Source organism: Gossypium hirsutum, chromosome D05 (genome assembly GCF_007990345.1).
Source record: "Gossypium hirsutum isolate 1008001.06 chromosome D05, Gossypium_hirsutum_v2.1, whole genome shotgun sequence".
Lineage (NCBI taxonomy): Eukaryota > Viridiplantae > Streptophyta > Magnoliopsida > Malvales > Malvaceae > Gossypium > Gossypium hirsutum.
This window is the reverse complement of record NC_053441.1, coordinates 24,440,822-24,459,696: the sequence shown is the minus strand read 5'-3', so window position 1 is coordinate 24,459,696 and position 18,875 is coordinate 24,440,822. Positions and strand designations below refer to the sequence as shown.

Sequence of the window (18,875 nt, the reverse complement as noted above, 5' to 3'; positions counted from 1 at the left end):
TTTAAGTATAAAGATTTTTTAACGTATTTTCAGTTTGTTGGGAAATATTTATTTTAATGTGTTTAGTGTATTTGATGTATTATATTTTTATTTTTATTTTTATTTAATAATACAGACGGGTCGGATCGGGCTCGGATTTAATATTTTTATCTACGTTGAGCTTGGACAAAATTTTAGACTCATTTTTCAGGCCGAATCAACTTCAGACTTAGAAAACAGGCTTAAAATTTTGTATTGACCCGGCCCTGTTCGACCCATGATTAGGTCTAGTACTACATTACATGCATCTAAGGGTGTTCAAACTTCGGTTAAAACTGAATTAACCGACCGAACTGATCTAATTTGATTAATCAGTCGGTTAACCGATCTAGTACGTTCAGAGGTCGATTAAAGGTTTTTTGAAATTTTAGTTAACGGTTAATTCGGTTCGGAATCGGGTAATTAACCGAACTTAATAAATAATATTATATATTATATGTATTAGGCTATTACTAGTTTGGTTAATTTGGTCAAATGAACATTATAAATTTATTTATTTTGATATGCGTTATACTTGTTTTAACAAAAAAACAAAACATATAAATTTCGGTTCGGCTAAATTTTTTTAAAAAGAAATTTCAGTTCGATAACCGATCAGTTAATCGTTTGAACATCCCTACTTATTTAAAGGTAAGGTTATTTGATAGATTTACTATATTTAGTTTGTATGAAAATATGTATTAATTTAAATAAACTCAAATTAGAAATGTTTTATTTAAATTTAAATTTAAATTTAAACTTAACATGGTAGAAGAAAGATTGGAGTATGAAAGAGTTAAGAAGAGGCCTTGGAGTTGAATATTTATAATTTCCGCGTTCACCAGGAAATATGACTTCTACTGGGGAATAAAATCCAATTAATTTTTTATTCCATTATTTCTTTATTACATACCAATTGATGTCACGTGTTAGTGTTGTTTTGTTTTTTTTTATTATTTTTTTAAGTTACTCTTTTGTTTTTTTTACAAATAAATAATAATTATAGTGTTTTTAAAAATATAATTAATTAAAAGATTGTCTATTTGTATTCATTTTATAAAAATATTTTCTTATTTTTGTTTTATTTTTTCCTTCATATAAATATTAAAATAAATGATAGTTTATATACTAATATATTTTATAACTTATTTATATTAAACTTACAAAATTCTTTTTCTTTTGGTTCTTTTATACAATATTAGAGGTGGGGATGGGGGTAACACGGTTCAAACCCATGCCAAATGAAATGTCTTACAAGAATTTTAACTTCCGTCCCATTCAAATCAAGATTTTTTTTCTTGTGAATAAAGTATTTCTATAAAAATAAATTATTTATGAAATATTAAAGTTTTACTTACATTACTTAATTAAGAATATATTTATATCTTCTTGTCATTTTGTTTTTTTATAATTGAATTAGTGTAAATAAAATTTTATTCTAAGAGGGAAAATAAAAAATATATATATATATATATTTTTAAGTATTTTTATAAGACATCTTTTTGCTTATAAATTACCAAAAAGAAGAAAAATTATTATTAAATACAAATTAGCTCGATTTTTTTCATAAATTATTTTTACTAAAATATGTATTTCAATTATGATATATTATTCATTTTTTTGTATTTATTTGCATAAAGGAAAAGGGAAATTTTAAATAATATTGTAATTAATTATAAATCCAAAAATTATTTTAATTATAATATAAATTATTATTACTATATTTAAGTACTTTACTGAATTAGTGACACTGTCAACTGAATCACTAACTCAACAATGAATTTACTAAAAGCCTCTCATCTTCAATAAGTAATAGATATTATTTTTTACTTGATCGAATACTCACCCCAAGTTGTATACCATCTATTTTCCAATATAAGAGAGGTAGTTGTAAGTTAAAAGCATGGAACACGTGTTTTCCTTGTCTCACTTTGTACTTTCTTCTTAGGTATCAATGCTTTTTTACTCTTTTTTTGGAACCATTCTTCCACTTCAATACCCATAGCTTTTTTGACATATTTTACTGAAAATTTTAAAATAAAAAAGAAAGGTACCCATTCACCTACCTTGTTACACCACACCCAAATCTCCATCATGTTTGTTTGTTTGTTTTTTTGATAAAAATAAAGAGGCCTAGAGTGCTGGATTTGTATCAAAATCTTGGCGTTAAATGAAAAGAAACTCCCTTCAACAGAGAAAAAGGCAAGGTTGATGGTGAAAGATGTTATGAAATAACACAATAAAAATAATATTGTATGTACATGGCATCCTAATCATACCAATTTCCAAACTTTTAACTTCAATATATGTAAAAGGAGGAGATTGGATGGTCCAGATTCCAACCCTAATCACTAAATTTAGCTTAGATATGTCTACTTTTAACTTTCTTCCTTTTTTATTGTAAACAAATTTATTGCATTCATTCAACTTTTTGTTCCAATATTTTGAACCATTGCACACAATGAAACCAAAGATGAGATTGACCTTTGTTTTTTTTGTTATATAAATTGATTTATAAATTATAAAAAATAAAAATAAAAAGATTGGCCACTCCACTTCTCTTGTACCGACAAACAAACAATAAAATAAGGATTTGCTGAATACAAATAAATAAATAAAGAAGCAGTAGTCGTTCAATGAACAAAGAGCAAACACCGACACTTTTGCTGTTGAGTAGCATACAATATGTGGGCATTCCATGCTTTTGCTTTTGATGAATTAGTGTCCTCCTTCATTGGAAAATCTCTTCTGTTGAATTTTAATTAAGAAAATTGGGATGGATTAAGGAATAATTGGAGAGGAAAACAGCTGCATGCCAATCACCACAACCAGCAGGGTTACATTACATGAACCTAATTACAGCCAAGTGCACTGCCAATCACCACTCGCCACGTGCTAACTCTACAAATCTCATGGATTTTGTGGGACCCAATATGACCATGTTGAAGCTGACGTGTCAGATTCCTTATTTTAGGTTCCAAATTGGATTTGTTTGTTTAAGGATTCTTTTCGGGGTTAGATTCTGGTGTATGTTTTTCTTTTTTAAAAAACTAAGTTTGTGTATATAATATGATACTTAAATTATTTGAAAATGTAATCTTGATTGGATGAACTCCAATATCAACATAATTATGGTTATGCCACTATGTTTGTAAATAAAAAATTAATATTTAACATTTTGGTTTTTTATTATCCAAGTTTAAATTTCATCCTAAGTCATTTTTTCTGTTTATTTTGGGTTTAATAGACTTTACATAAAAATATAAAAAAACATCACCCGGTCAAGTTATAATTCTATAGAGTGAAAAGTATGTTTTCATGTCATTTATAGGTTCAAATTTAGTTTCGATCGATGATCTCAATTAAGTTTGATATTTAGAATATTCAAGTTCAAGTTATTCATATTATAGAACTATTATATCAAATCAACACGGTTTATGACTTAGACCTCGTTTGATAATCCATAGAAAAATTTAATTCTTTGAGCGGATTAAATTTTTAAACAAATATAAAAAATATTTGATATAATTTTTAATGAAAAATACTGAAAAAGATAAATAAATAAATAAATAAAAGGTGGCTTGTTGCTTAATAAGAATTCATATTCAGTCAATTAATTTATACCCTTTTTTTCCCTCTTTTACACTATGTATTATCATTTAAATTAATCGTTTTTATTATTAATTTGGATTTTGTTAAGAATATTTATTTCTTAGTTTTATGAATTTTTATATTTAACAATTTAATTATTACTAAATATTTTTTATATTCAAATTCAACTTACGAGTGAAAATATGAAATAAAAATTTTCAAAATTTAACATTTACATCATCAAAAAATTTATTTATATTGGGTACTTAATTTTCAATTATTTACTAAATAATTTTTACAATTCAAGTTAAATACTTATTATATGGAACTTGATTTTTTTTCAAATTATCAATCAACATTTTAATCAAATTTAACTTGAATTTTATATTTGGAATAATGAATATAATCTGTAAATAAAGGCTTAACAAAACATTTGGTACTTTAACTTGACATTTCTTTTCCTAATTTGCTATCTAGGCTTTTTTTTTGTCCAATTTGATTCTTGAACTTGACTTTTTTTTCCCTAATTTGTGGATTCTAATTTTTTTTTTCAAATTGGTACCTAAACTTGTCAAATGTTATACAAATTGCTCCAATGTACTAATAATGTTTTTCTATGAGGTAGCAAAAATAATCAATGTATGATTGACATGTGACAAATGACATGATTTTTCTTTTTTTGTATTTTAAATGTTCAATTACTTTTAGTTTTATTTATTTTATTTTTTAATTTAACATAATGAATTTCTTTCTACTTATCAAATTTGTTAACCGTAGCTCAAAGTACAATTTTTTAACACGAATTTCCTCAAATACCAACAATATTTTTGTGGAACTAAGTGCTTTATGAAAACCATGTCATGTTTTAAGCTTACAATCCCTCTTAAATCATTCCTACCATTAATAGTTGAAGTAACCTTTCCCCTAATGAAAAGTAAATTTTGAGCATATTGTTTGGCAAAATAAAGGAATTCCAAAAAAATTGTAATCATTCTTGCCATTAAATTCATAGTATTCGTCACATGTCAGTTATACATTAGCTATTTCTATCCCCTCATAAAAACTAACATCGTTAGTGTTTTTGGGGTAACTTGTATAACATTTGATAAATTTAAGCATCAAATTGGACCAAAGAAAAAGCTTAGGTATCAAATTAGAAAGAAAAAAAAAAGAGTCAAGTTAACTTAGTACCAAATTAGGAAAGAATGTCAAATTTAGGTACCAAATTGATAAAAAAAAACATAGGTACCAAATTATGAAAAATCCACATACCTTATGTCATATTAAGCCACAAATAAATATAGAAATGACTATCTTTTTAAAAAATTTAAAAAGAGTAGACTTGTCAATTCTCATCTAAATATGAAAATCCGAAAACTCACATCCAATCCAATCAATTTGACGATAAAAAACAATAACTCGAGCTTAGAATAAATTTAAAATCATACGAAAACTGAATTGACTTGATCAAGATTAATCTGACTCTCCAAATTGTGAGGTGTAATTGAAACTTAAACTCGACAAGGCTGTTTTTTTTATCTTATGATGATAGAGATTTCATCTGGATGAATCTTTCAGCCTCCTCAAAGCGACCCGACATATTAAGAAGCTCGATCATGATACAATAATGCTCTTCGGATACCTTGACTTTATATTTACGAGTCATTACACTGAATATTTGGCAAGCCTCATCAACAAATCCAGCCTTTCTGCAAATCGATAATACCACTTTAAAAGTGAAATGGTTTGGAGTGAAACCATCAGATACCATTTGATGAAAAAGACTGATTGCCCCTTCACAAAGATCATTATATCCATGAGCCTCTATAATGGCAGTCCATGTCATAGAACCCTTAACGCGGACTGCATCAAATACTAACTTTGCATTGCTCATTAACCCACAAGCACCGTACATCTTAACCATCTCTGCTGAAACGGAAGGAATCGACTCGAAATCTTTCTTCAAGACTTGTCCATGAATCTCCTTCCCAAGCTTTATAGCTTTAAGCACACCGCAAATGTTCAACATCCTTGCCATTACCACTGAGTCCGGCATGTGTTTCGACAACTGCATTGACCTAAACACACCGATTGCTTCAGGTAAACATCCACTCTCTGCATATGACTCAATCATGGCCGTCCATGAAATTACATTCCTTGCCTCTAAACCATTAAACAACTTCAAAGAATAATCTAAAACACCACACTTTGAGTACATAATCATCAGGGAAGTAACAATAGATACATTGGGAAAGAAACAATTCTTTACAGCATACGCATGAATCTCCATCCCATGATTGAGAGCCCTCAATTGGGCACAAACAGGAAGAACTGTGGCAACCGTGACAACATCGGGCTTAAACCCTTCCTGCTGCATCCATACAACCGATCTCAAAGCCTGCTCAAGCCTCCCATTCGATATGTATCCCGACATCAAAGCGGTCCAAGAAATCGCATTCCTTTCTCCAGAACAATAGAAAACTTGCCTGCCCGATTCCATATCACCACACTTGCAGTACATATCAATTAAGCCAGACTGAATAGACAACTGCTTCGAGTAACTCTTCGTCTTAACCACATAAGCATGGACCTCCTGGCCTACTTTCCGAGCCCAAACTTCCCCAATCACTGGAAGTATCGTGGTGAGTATAACAGAATTGGGATATATACCTTCACTTATCATCCATCTAGCATAATTCAAAGCTTCCCTTTGCATCCTATTATGTGCAAAACCAGCAATCACCGCCCCCCACAAAATAATATCTCTCTCAGGGATTTCCTCAAACACGCGGTGAGCGAGCTTAATCTTTCCGCATTTAAAATATAAGTCGATCAAACCAGTCCTAAGCATAGAACTATTAATGAAACCGTATTTAATCAAAAGGGCATGAGCCTTTAAACCTTGTCTAAATGCTGATGCACCGGCGAAGCTCTTAAGAACAGTAGAGAAAGTGTACTCGTTCAAATTTACCGCCAATGACCTCATTTCGGAAAACGTAGAAAGCACATCCAAATACCGTTTTCTACCCGATACAACACTACCTCTAAGCAAAGCATTCCAGGAATAAGCGTTGTTGCTAGTACATTCATCGAACACCCTTTGGGCATCTTCGATGGAACCACAAGAAGTGTACATATGGGCAAGTTTGGCACGTAGGAACTCGTTGTTTTCGAGACCATTGGTCCGAATATGAGCGTGGATTTGCCTTCCATGGGTTAAGGATTTTAAACGAACGCAAGAAGCAAGGAGGGAAGAGAAGGTGGTGGGATTTACAGGGATGCCTTGTTGGTCAACGTAGTCTAAAATAGCGAGGGCTTCTTTGAGCTTGTTTTGTCTAGCGAATGCTTGAATGTCTTTGTAAATGGCCTGTGGGTTCTTGGAGTGGAGAGGTAAAGAGGGGGAAGATGGAGCTTTCTGAAAGAAGGGCAATGAAGGCGGGTTCCTTCTTTTGCGGGGAAATTTTGTTGGTTTTTTGGGAGGTTTGGGTGGGGATCTTGCGGAGCCTTGGATTCTACAGAATTGCTTTGTTTTATAAAAGAGAGGATTTGGAGAAGAAGGCTGAAGACTGAATGGAAGGGAGTGTGATTGGAATTGGATGATTTCCATGGCTTCTTTCAGAGTGCTGGAGTGGAGGAGACTAAGAGCCCCAAGTTTTCAACTTCATTTCGAATAATTCATTTATCCTTTTAATTATATTTTCATAATAAAAACAATTTTGATTTTAGATGTTAATTTATTCTTTCTTAATATTTTCTTTTTCTTCAATTTTTTATAAATCAAGCATAGACTTGTTTATTCAAAAAGAAAATGTATGATTCTAATTTTTTATGTAAATGTTATCAAAATTTATATTTTATTATTTATTTATTTCTAATAAACTATAGTGTTCTTTAATCCAATAAATCTTTTTTTTTTAATTTTGCTAAAAAATTAAAATATAAAAGAAAATGATACCAACAGATTACACAAGTACAATTATTTGTGAAAAGTAACTAGCTAAATTACTTCTACAGTTCTACACTAGCACAAGCATATACATGTGCCTCAAAAACTCAAATGTTGAACTAAAAGGCAACCCATTCGCAGTTCGAAAAATATTTTTAAAAATTATACTAATATTTATATACTTCCATATTTCAATTTTAAAAATTAAATGGTTTGCCCATGTTTCCTTAAAAAACCAATATTCAAATGTCATTGACATGTAATTTTAAATATTATTAAAAACACAACACTTATAATGAAACACAAAAACAGTGTAATAAATACTAATTTTTTTATAATAATAAATACTAAAATTTAAACACAATTAACATGTCACATTTAATACACGTACCTATACAAGTTTATGAAAAAAAAAAATCCCCCAGACATGATATGCATATACGGACTATCAGGTTCTACTGGTATGCAATCCATCAAGAGCAGCTTTCTTGCCAAAATATAAAACATCTGCCCCTAGAGAAGCTCTCAAGTGCAAAAGACATAAACAAACATAAAAAACATAACTGAAATTGATGGAACAAAAGTATATATAAGCAAAATGATAAATGAAGTAAAAATGTGCATCAAATATAGGTAAAATCTACAGCAGATGAGAACTTTTTAATGAGCATGAGATAAATTCATCTTCTCCATCAACATTCAAGGTTTACAGAAAGTTGCCAATGATCATAGTGAATGGCGGTTTCACTATCTTAGGTGCGTGAGCCTTACCAATGTTCCAAGGAGTATGGTCTGGAAAACACAGAACATAGGGAGATAAAACGATAAAGAGTGATTGCTGATCTAACATGAACAGAAGTACAAGATTTTGATGAAATTGCATTTGCGGATTGACTGATCAAGTTCTCAATATTGGCTATATAAAATTGTAAAACTTATCTTGCAAATTGACTGACAAAAATTTGCAGACATGATGGATGATGAGTTCAGATCTACCTATTCTAGTTTTCTAGTTAAGTCAACATGTGATAAACCAACACTGAGAAACACAAACTTGTTTGGCTGTAAGCAAGAACAAAGGCAGCAGATATCAACTTGAGTTAGCAATTGTATAAAACAAAAACCACAAAGAACCAGCAAGCAGCTGTCAACATATGTAAAGCATAAGAGGGGGGGAAAGAACTTTTGATTCCTCAAATCGGGTGGCAAAAAGAGAGAAACTAAGGGATCAAATACTCTGCTGGGAAACCAACTTGATCTTTAAAAAGTAAATACTGAATTTCCTAGGGACACATAAAGAGTCTAAGACACACAAATTCAAAACGAGTCACCATGCAAATTGAACAAAAACTTGCCTCAATGAAGATAACTAATTCCTTACCAACCACATTACGAGACTGTGAATTGCTTACCAAATAGGAAAATGAACATAAAAAGATATAGTAGCACTATGTCAATTATCTCAATCTTTACTAACCATAACAAGAGAATCACATTGCAGCAGCAACATTTAAAACAATGTTTCAAGAAAAGTATGCAGACCATGGCACATAGCTCTGCTGTCAACACCAAAGACATACCACCTGAGTGAGATCTTGGAGCCACCTTCTAGATGATATCTATGCACCAGTCCTGCAACACAGTGCCATGATTGCATATAGGACTGACATTCACCTTGACATATACAGGTTAAGGGAATGAACAACCTATCAGTCCTTGTTTAGTTGATATAGTCTTTGTTGGGTTTCAACAGTTCTTCACCTACAAGGGTTGATGAATTACCAAAGCCAAGCTGAACATAGGTTAACCAAATCAAACGACTTGAAATAACATGCCAATGGATATTTGACACTAAACTGCAATTTTTTCCACTACTGTAGGACTATATCCAAGGGATATTTCTATCCTTGATCTTTGAATCCACATTAGCCATCACGACAATGACTGATTTTCTTCACTTAGGTGACTCATGCCGAGCTAAAAGCAGCGAAGAGCCTAAGACCCCAATTCTGAAAATCTTTCCCTTACTAAATAGGCAAGTTTCAACTCATTGACTCTAACTAAGCCCTCAACAACCTTTTGCCGGACCCTAATATATGGTATAAAGCCCCTCTCAGTCATTGCTACAACTACCTTTCCAGCCAAAACATATTCACAACATTCCAAGCATCCTTCAACAACTAGCTCATAGCTCTCAAAGCCAACAGGGATACCTTTCCTCTCCAAGAATTCAATCAACTCAACAGCTTTCCATATCTCTCTATTTGCCCGCAAAGTTGCCACAACTTTTTTCACTGTTCCCTGCCTTGGTGTCAATCTAGCTTTTTGCACCATTTGCTTCACTAACTCTATTGCATCACCGGTCCTTCTAAATGTGCACATTGCAGTAATTAAACCAGCAAAACTCTCCAGATCAGGAGGGCAGCCAGCTCCGCTCATACCCTTCAAGATTTTAGCTGCCTCCTCCAACTGATCAACAGCACAAAGAGAAGATATAAGGTAATTACATGTCATGGAGTCAGGGCAAAACCCAATGTCTTGCATCTCCAGAAGGCTGTCTGACACCGGCTGTGAATGGCCACGGAAGTTAAGCCACGCTTCAGATAGGAGGAGTTTTATTTGGGGAGCAGGGAGACAGCCAGAACGAAGAGTGCATTGTAGCACAGCAAGTGAAAGAGGGATTGGGTCGGGACTCTGAAGGGTGTAGGAAAGAAGAAGATCATACACAATCCGGGGGCGGGAGCGAGGCCGAACAGATTTAAAAGATTGTAAGATTTCATCAATGGTCTGGGTTCTAAGCGTCAAAGATAAGGTAGAAAGGAATGAAAAAGGATTCTGAATCCGCCTCGATTTTTCTAAGGCAACAAGAATGTTGGGGAGTTGTTCATAGGTTTTGGCCTCAAGAGCTGCTTTCACAGTTTCTTCCACAGCGTTAAGTGAAGAGATTGAGTGAACTAAGACAAACTGAGAAAGACATGGATACAGATTGAAGAGAGATTTGCAGAGCTTTGTTGGTCTAATGGCCATTTGCAGTCTTACAAAATATTAATTTGCATAAGAATGAGCAACCTGGAACACAATTAATCATTAAAAAAGTTAACAGAAATATTAAATGGCAAGAACAAGAAAATTGAGTAGTTAAATAAATTCAAGCTTCATTTGCAAAACTTCGTTGGTCTAGTGGCCATTTCCAGGCTTAGAAAGTAGAAACTATCAATTTACTTAAGAATGAGCAACATGGAATACAATTAATCATGCAAAAACAGTGCAGCACAACTATTAAATGTTGTAAACCCTAATTTGCTACGATTAAGGACTTAAACATTATGATTTGATTCAATCTTAATTGTACAACGAAAATTAGAGAGAAAAACAGGAATCAAAGAGAGGAAGATAGCATGGAAAGGAACCTGTTTGATGGAATCGGCGATACCATTGCTAGGAAGGGTGCGGAGCCCATATTAGGGGCAGGCGAGGCTTTGTCCCAAATAGGAACATTATTATTAAGCTTTTTAAATCTTTGGAAATTTTAAGTAAGGCTCCTAAAATTTTTAAAAAATTTTATTAAGCTCCTAAGAATTTTAGAAAATTTTAATTAAACCCCAAAAATGTTTGAAAACTGTCATTAAACACTACAAAGTTCTGCAAATTTTAATTAAATTCTCAAAAATCCTGAAACATTTTAATTAAATCCTCAAAACTTAATGTAAAGCCTTACCATTGTCGAGCAAAATACAAGCCCCGCGACAAAGTTTGTTTTTATTTGTATTGCTAATTTAAATATACATAGTTATTGTTGTAAATAATATAAATTGTTATGGATATCCATAGAGATAAATCATTCTTTTTATCTAAGATAAATAAATATTTATATTTTCTATTTAATATTTATCACTATGTTTTCATTTATCTGTTTATTAAACCTGATCATGGGCCGAGTCGGGTTTGGATAGAATTTTAGGTCCACTTTCTAATCTTGGGCCCGATCTGGACCAAAAAACAGACCTAAAATTCTGTCCAAGCCCAACCTGAACTTTATATACTAAACCCGAGCTGCCCATATTAAATTTTTTTAGATTATTTTATTATATAAAACTATTTTAAAAAATATAATTGCAATGGAAGAATTCCAAACACTTTTGAGGAAAAAGAAGTTGGTGTTTTCGTATCTACTTCGATGCTCATGAGTTAATTATTAATAAAAGAAATATTTTCAGATTGCTAACCAAAAATATCAAGTTTTTGCTCAGATTTATACGCCATTAAAGTATAGGATCTCAACACTGTTTTCATCCTCAACAACAAAAAGATTAAACAAAAGAATATCCCTTGTAAAGTAATAAAAGAACAAAGAAAAGCTTTAACCGCATAATTTCCGAATAAATAACTCAGTGCAGACAGAAAAAGGAACAATGTAAAAATTGCTAATTAAGTTCCTCGGTTTTCTCCGCAACCAAACAGAGGTTAAAGTAACAATAGTTACATGAAAAATAAGAAATAAATTTATCATTAAATGTGCACAACAGATTAGAAAAAAAATGAAGGTAAGGCCAATATTAGTTCTCTCGAGCTTATCATTGAAATGCCTCCATTTACCAAAAGAAAATCAAAATTAATGAAAAAGAAGGATTTTGAAATTCACCTGCTCTGAAACGTGAGTTAAAAGTGAGACGTCTTAAAACTTGAAACGTTTCAGAAAGAAATGGCAAGCTTGCTCACTCGATCCGTATTAAAATTATAAAGTCACCAGCGGGTATGTGGTGGATTGGTGGTGGCCGGTGGGTGTTGGAGTGGAGAAGGAAAAGTTATTTTGTTAGGAATTTAGAAATTGGCTGTTAGTGATTAGAAATTGGGGGAGTCGGCCGAAGAGGGAAAGAAAAGAAAGGGTAGGCAGGATTCGGGCCGGGTCGAATTCGAATTAAAATTAAAATTTTCTTACTTCACATTCGACTCGTTTTTTTTTTATTTATCTAAATTTATTTATTAAATCTATATTTTTATCTAAATATTTTTATTTTCGGATCTCGATCAAGTCTATTGTTTATATATAAATTTATTCCCTTATTTATATTTGAATTTGTAAAGCTTTACCATTTTCTTTTACCCAACACTGAGAAAACAATTACTTTGGTTTATGTCAAACATGCTCCATTGTATGAGTTAAGTTTGAACTTTTAATTGAGGTAAATGAGATTATCTTTTCTTTTATCACCACAAATTGATACCATAGGCTTACTGCATCATTATTTTTTTTCCTTTTTTTATTTTATTCCTATTGAAATTGCTTAGATTAAATATCATCATACACAATTTTGACCTTAATATTTACAGTTGATTATTAATGTTTATGTCAATTACGCATTGTTTTTTTTATTAATATGGAGGTCTTAAGTCTTTAAGACTTGGTTCAAGTCTCACTATGCACATTTGTGATATGTGAGTCTCCATTTAATTTTGTGCGAGTCATGCGTGAATTTTTTGCCATTGTTCTTGATTTTTCGCCTATTATGCTTTAACATGCCATAAATTGTTTCATACAATATTATAAAAAATTGAAAGTTGAAAATTAACAATTTAAGCAATTTAATTTTTAAATATATTTGATAACAAATATCCAAATCTTAATATCAATGAAAAAGAAAAGTAGATATACATTTTAATTTGTATTTCTTTGATATTGTATTATCTTTTAAAATGCAATTTAAATTAATTGTTTTTATTATTATTTTGAATGTTATTTAAAATTTATTTCTTTTAATTTTATAATATTTTTATATTTAACACTTTAAGTTAACTTTGACCATATATTTATTTTATTCAAATTAAATTTAGAATTATATATGGAAATTCTATAAATTAACACTATATTTATACTAATTTCAAAGAATATATTTATACTAAAATGAGTTTTAAAGATTTGGAGCTATTTTAGGGTTTCTTCAACCAAGTTTAAAAGATAAAGAAACTAAAATGGGTTTAAAAGATAAAGAATTGTAGAATGGAAGATGTTAGAAATGGGAAGAGAGAATATGTTCTAACGTGTGAGAGTAGAAAAAAATATAGTTTTTATTAATTACAATATAAATGTTTTATTTATCTTTTCAATTTTTTTTACCTTCAAAAATAAAAGGGAAATTTTTATGTAAGTCCTGGTTTTATGGTGCCACGTGGCCCTTCAAATTCTGACAGAAATTAATATCGTCAACTACAGGTACCAAATGTTAGACGATAAAAAAGTCCAAGTATTAAATTAGACAAATTAAAAATGCAAGTACCACATTTACAATTATGTCAAATTACAAGAGATTTTATGTTATTATCCCAGATTAAAAAAATTAAGAGGTACAAAAAACGACAAACAAACTAATGGAAAGAAATTGGAGATGGATAATCAATTATGGAAGAGAGTGACAATCATGTTGTAAATGAGGAAGACGAGAATGAGGGTTTGCAAATGTTGTAATTGTTGGAGTAGTTGTTTTGTTCCTTCCTTACAAGCATCTTTGTTAATTTGAGTATTGGGAAGTAGGGGTGAGTATCCGATCGAGCCGAGTCGAATTGAGTCAAAAAAATTCGAGTTGACGAATCATATTTTAACAACCGAATTCAATTTAAATTTTTTTCGAATCGAATTGAATCGAGTGAAAAAATTTCGAGTTAAGTCGAGTCGAGCTAACAAATCATATTGTTTATACTCAATGTTGCGTTTACATGGACAGATTATTTAACTAGTACACGAAGTACAAAATTATTTGAATAAACAATATAATTGTTTTACCTTTTAACTTAATGAGTAAATATTTATCAAAACAACGTAATATTGCCTTTTAACTTAATAGTTTTGACTTTTAACTTTAGAAAAGGTAAACGTTTATCAAAACGACGTAGTTTGATCTTTTCTTATTCGAATTTGCGGATAACTTAAATTGTATAATTCATATTCGAGTTAAACCAAAAAATTTATTTTTTTATTCGAGTTGATCCGAATAACTTGATTAACTCGAACTATTTAATTCAAAATTTGAATTTTCATTGAGTTTTTCAAATCGAATTAGATTTTACTCACCTGTATTGAGAAGTTTTTCTTGATTCTTGTCCTATGTATAAAAAAGCAAAGAAAGCTTGCAAACATCTTTGTTAATTGAAGGATTGTTTTCTCTGTTCTTGTCCTTTTTATAAAAAGAGGAAAGAAAGCTTGTGGAATTCTAATGTTTTATTTTATTTTTAGGTTAAAAATATTTTTTTTTCATTACAATTGGGCGGTTAGGCACATGTATTAATAAGTTAAAAATTAACACGAATTAAAGTTTAAAAATCACATTGAACATTTAGAAATTAACATGGTTAGGAGAGAACTAAAGTTCAGAAATTAACACAGTTAGAGAGGAATTAAAGTTTAAGAACCACAATGAACATTTTGGAAGTAGAGGTACTTATCCTAACACACTTACTAGACCATTTTCATAAAGTACAAGATTGATAGCTTTCTTCGATTGATTTACAGGGGAGAAAACCAGAAAATATTTTTTTTTATAAAAGAAATAGTTAAGAGAAGTAATTGTATTTTTATAGGGTTTAAGAAAAAAAAACCACATGGATTTAAAAAACGTGCTTGCAAAATAAGCTCAAAAAAATTGAGAAGAGTTAAAGTTTAAAAAACGTGCTTACAAAATAAACTCAAAAAATTGAGAAGAGCTAAAGTTTAAAAAAAGTGCTTACCAAATAAAATAAAATAAAATTGAGAAAAGTTGAAGTTTGAGCTAAAGTTTAAAAATCGTGCCTAAAACAAATTTAGGCTCCGTTCTTCGTTCTTCATTGCGGCTGAGATGGGCTTTAGCAAAAAAAAAAAAGCACTTTTTCTTTAAAAAGTAATGGAAAACACCCTCCATTTGATGACAAAATATCAGCTTCTTAGAAGGACTTTTGGGCAGATGAAAAGTAGATTTTTTTAGCTTTTCAGCCAAAAGGTCCTTTTGGGTTGGTTACTTTACCATTTTAGCCACACGATGCTGGTTCCCTCTGCTGCTTCACTGCTCTCTGCTCTCTGCTCTTTGCTGGTTCCCTCTGCTACACTGCTCTCTGCCCTCTGCTTTGTTCTGCCCTCTGCTGGTGAGTTTATCTTTTTCTTCTCTTCTTCTCTTCTTCTGTATATTGATTGATTTTCCTGAGGATTAAGTTGGATATATTTTTTTTGTTGGATATATTTGGTTGAACTTATGTTGATGGATCTTTAAGAAGATAGCTATGATTGAAAACAAAACCTTGAAACTTGTCTGTGGAGACAGATCCCATGGATCCTTCTTTTCTTTTGGCACATTTTCTTAATGTTTATCCAAGCAAAGAATTAGATCTCGTGAGTCGTGACCGCTGCTGCAACTTGGAGATTCTAGAAGAGGCACATTTGTCATTGGTTTATTTAATTTAAAATTGGAATCAAAAAGAAGAGGGGCATAAATATTCATGTGCTGTGCTGCCTTCCTCAGAAGGGAAAAAAGGGTCCATTTTGCGTCGGATTTTCAACGGTAGCCGTAGGGTTCCAAGCACTAATTGCCGAAACCGTTGAAATCATGTCCAATTCCAAAAGTCTAACCAGTCACCCCCATTGAATCAGTAGTCAACTCTAACTCCCATCTATGCCACCCTGCCATTGAATCTATTCTTCCCAGTTTCATCCAAGTTCTCATTCAAATTTATATATCTAGACTCATTCCATGTTGGAAACAATCATACATTCTCCACGCTATGAGTCATTGCATGATGGAAAATTAACTATATATGAACGTGGATCAAAGAGACTGGCAAGTTGGGAAATACCTTGCATGATGGCAAGTTGAGAAAAATCAAGAAGAAGCAAAGAGTTTTATTTATTAATAATGATATTTAATTAAGTAATGAAAACCTGATTGGTTCTTTCCATTTTTGGTGTCTTTGCTTTGTGGTTTGGAAGTAGTTAGTAAGATGCTTTTGGAATTAATTCTTATCTAATATAACAATTGATTTGATCAACGTGATTGCTTGGATTTCAGAATAGATGAACTTGTTTAATGTTGGGAACTTAGTTGGAGAACTTGTGAATAGCTAAACATGGTATATTTCTTTGTTTTGGTAAAAGATTCTGATGCCAGTAAGTGCCCATTGGGGTATATTCCTGTTCCATTTTTAACATAAGTTTTGGCTTTTCTCTGCTAAAGCTTGATTTATACTTAAAACATTTAATCAAGAGCCATTCTTCTCTCTACGGCGCTTGGCTCACAGCCTTCTGTTTGTAAATTTGTTCCCAGGTAGGATATGATATTCTCAGATGCTAGCATTTGATGTTGGTGAATTATGTGACCTTTGGTGGAGAGTGTGAGGCTCTGTGCTGAGCAAATAGATGCAGGCAGTTAGCTTTTAGTAGTAATGAAGAACATACATGTGTTTCCCTCTTTTAATAAGTAATTATATGTAAATAATTGCACTCTTTGGTGTCAGCTAAGTAGCCACTGTGTCAAGTTACAAGTGGTCATTACTCCTAAGTTAACATATAAAAGAACTGTTCACTCCTAAGTTGCAACTGTTGTAGGAAAAAAGTATGATTAGGATACTGCAAAGGAGTAATCACTTTGATAACAAGTATTATTTAATGAAATCTTCTACATATTCCTTAATGTTTTTTTGTCATTGAGTTTAAGTTGGATTATAGGTTCAATTGTATTTATTGTTCCTTGATTGTGTTGTGTTGCATGTATGTACTAAAATCCCCCAGCATTGCATCAATATCAGATTGTTATTCATGTCACATGATGAATGAGTAGTTTTCAAGTTTCTTAATAAAATCAATCAAAGTGGAGAGCAGTAGTGTTCCTATGAGTTGTATTTCTTTGCATAGGTCATACAGTAGCCACTAAAAATGGGAAGTAAAGGTCGAAATCCACCCTCTCATCTGAGGCGTCTTCTCCCTGGACCTGGCATGGTACATTCTGACCCATTTGGTTTAGGAATTCCTCCCTGTCCAGGTCCTTTTGCACATTCTGATATGTTGCCACCTCCAGAAATCATGGAACAAAAGCTTGCTGCATAGCATGTGGAAATGCAGAGACTTGGTACAGAAAACCAGAGAATTGCTGCTACCCATGGGACATTGAGACAGGAACTTGCTACTGCACAGCATGAGTTACAGATCTTGCACGCTCAGATAGGAGCTGTAACATCTGAAAGAGAATAACAAATGAGGAGCCTTACGGATAAAATAGCTAAGATGGAAGCAGAACTGCAAGCTGGACATTGTTATAATAGAATGTTCTTTCAATTTTAAAACTGTATGAGCAAAATGAAATGGACTAGGATACTGCAAAGAAGTAATCACTTTGATAATAAGTCATTGAGTTTAAGTTGGATTATAGGTTCAATTGTATTTATTGTTCTAGAGGCTACACTAGGTATCAACTTTAGCACCCTTTCTCTTTCAAATTTTTTTTTCAAATGGTAAATAAATGTGTATGGAAATATTTAGGGATCAGAGTTTTCATTTTTGTTTGAAGGTCTTTTGATAGACAACGCACCTCACTTGCTCTATTGAAGTTTATGTTTCTCTTCACCTTTATTTTTTCAAAAGAAATGTGTTTTCCACTTTGGAAATTTTTGTTGGTTGCAGTAGTAAGGTTGTGTAAATATATCAAAGGAGTAATCATTTTTGAGTGAATTTATTGATAAAATTAGTAGTTAGTACAATGTCTTTTATAAATATAGTTTATATATTTTAATTAAATTTAATAAATAATTAATATTAATTACTTAGAAATATTTAAAATTAATATTATATATTAAAATATTAACAATAAGTTATAATAAATTATTTTTTATATTTTTGCTAAAATATCATAATATTAATTAATTTAAACATTATTTAAATACTTATTTGTTACCTTATAAACTCATGTCTAAAATGGATATTTTATTTCTCAAAAACACTTTTTAACAGTAATAACAAACACTCAAACTTTTCAAAAGCACTTATCCACAACACTTTTCAAAAGCAATGTAGAACTGGCTTAAGTGAATAAGATTGTAAGAGAGTGCGTGAGAATACTTGTATGCTTTATTACAATGTTCTTTTATGTATAAGAATGAGGTGGGGCGGCTCTTTTTCTAGTTTCTACCCTTACATTCAACGGCCCATATTCACCCGAATTATTGAAATTAATTTTAACTTAAAATATCCTAATTAGATGGGTTTAGCTGTAGTAAGGCAACAAGAAGCCAGCCCTCATTGGGTGCAAAATGAGCTACCTCTGCTACCTTTTAGGTTTTGTATGGGTACCCCGTGTTGGCATAACAATTA

General features: G+C 31.4%; 2 protein-coding genes and 1 long non-coding RNA gene across 5 annotated transcripts; 1 reads left to right on the top strand and 2 right to left on the bottom strand.

Moving 5' to 3' along the window:
• Positions 1–5,006: 5,006 nt before the first annotated feature.
• Positions 5,007–7,792, bottom strand: LOC107914200 (pentatricopeptide repeat-containing protein At1g71460, chloroplastic). Its single transcript, XM_016843015.2, has one exon. It carries the CDS (start codon positions 7,214–7,216, stop codon positions 5,150–5,152), a length of 2,067 nt encoding a protein of 688 aa, XP_016698504.1. The 5' UTR covers positions 7,217–7,792; the 3' UTR covers positions 5,007–5,149.
• Positions 7,793–7,869: 77 nt separating this feature from the next.
• On the bottom strand, positions 7,870–12,442 carry LOC107914027 (pentatricopeptide repeat-containing protein At1g06270). 2 transcript variants are annotated; one of them, XM_016842743.2, is made up of 2 exons: positions 12,198–12,442; positions 7,870–10,624 (listed from the first exon to the last, which is right to left on the bottom strand). In XM_016842743.2, exon 2 carries the CDS (start codon positions 10,580–10,582, stop codon positions 9,551–9,553), a length of 1,032 nt encoding a protein of 343 aa, XP_016698232.1. In that variant the 5' UTR covers positions 10,583–10,624; positions 12,198–12,442; the 3' UTR covers positions 7,870–9,550. The 2 variants fall into 2 exon arrangements, with proteins under 2 accessions (XP_016698232.1, XP_016698231.1); XM_016842742.2 differs by lacking the exon at positions 12,198–12,442 and adding an exon at positions 10,966–11,253 and having other exon boundaries at positions 8,994–10,624.
• A 2,476-nt stretch (positions 12,443–14,918) lies between these two features.
• On the top strand, positions 14,919–18,053 carry LOC107914100 (uncharacterized). 2 transcript variants are annotated; one of them, XR_005914083.1, is made up of 2 exons: positions 14,919–15,664; positions 17,424–18,053. It is a non-coding gene; the product is annotated as an uncharacterized lncRNA (long non-coding RNA). The 2 variants fall into 2 exon arrangements; XR_005914082.1 differs by having other exon boundaries at positions 16,837–18,053.
• Positions 18,054–18,875: the final 822 nt, after the last annotated feature.

Coding starts and splice junctions, on each gene's coding strand:
- LOC107914027 (XM_016842743.2), bottom strand. CDS start 10,582: ATGGCCATTAGACCAACAAAGCTCTGCAAATCTCTCTTCAATCTGTAT.
- LOC107914200 (XM_016843015.2), bottom strand. CDS start 7,216: ATGGAAATCATCCAATTCCAATCACACTCCCTTCCATTCAGTCTTCAG.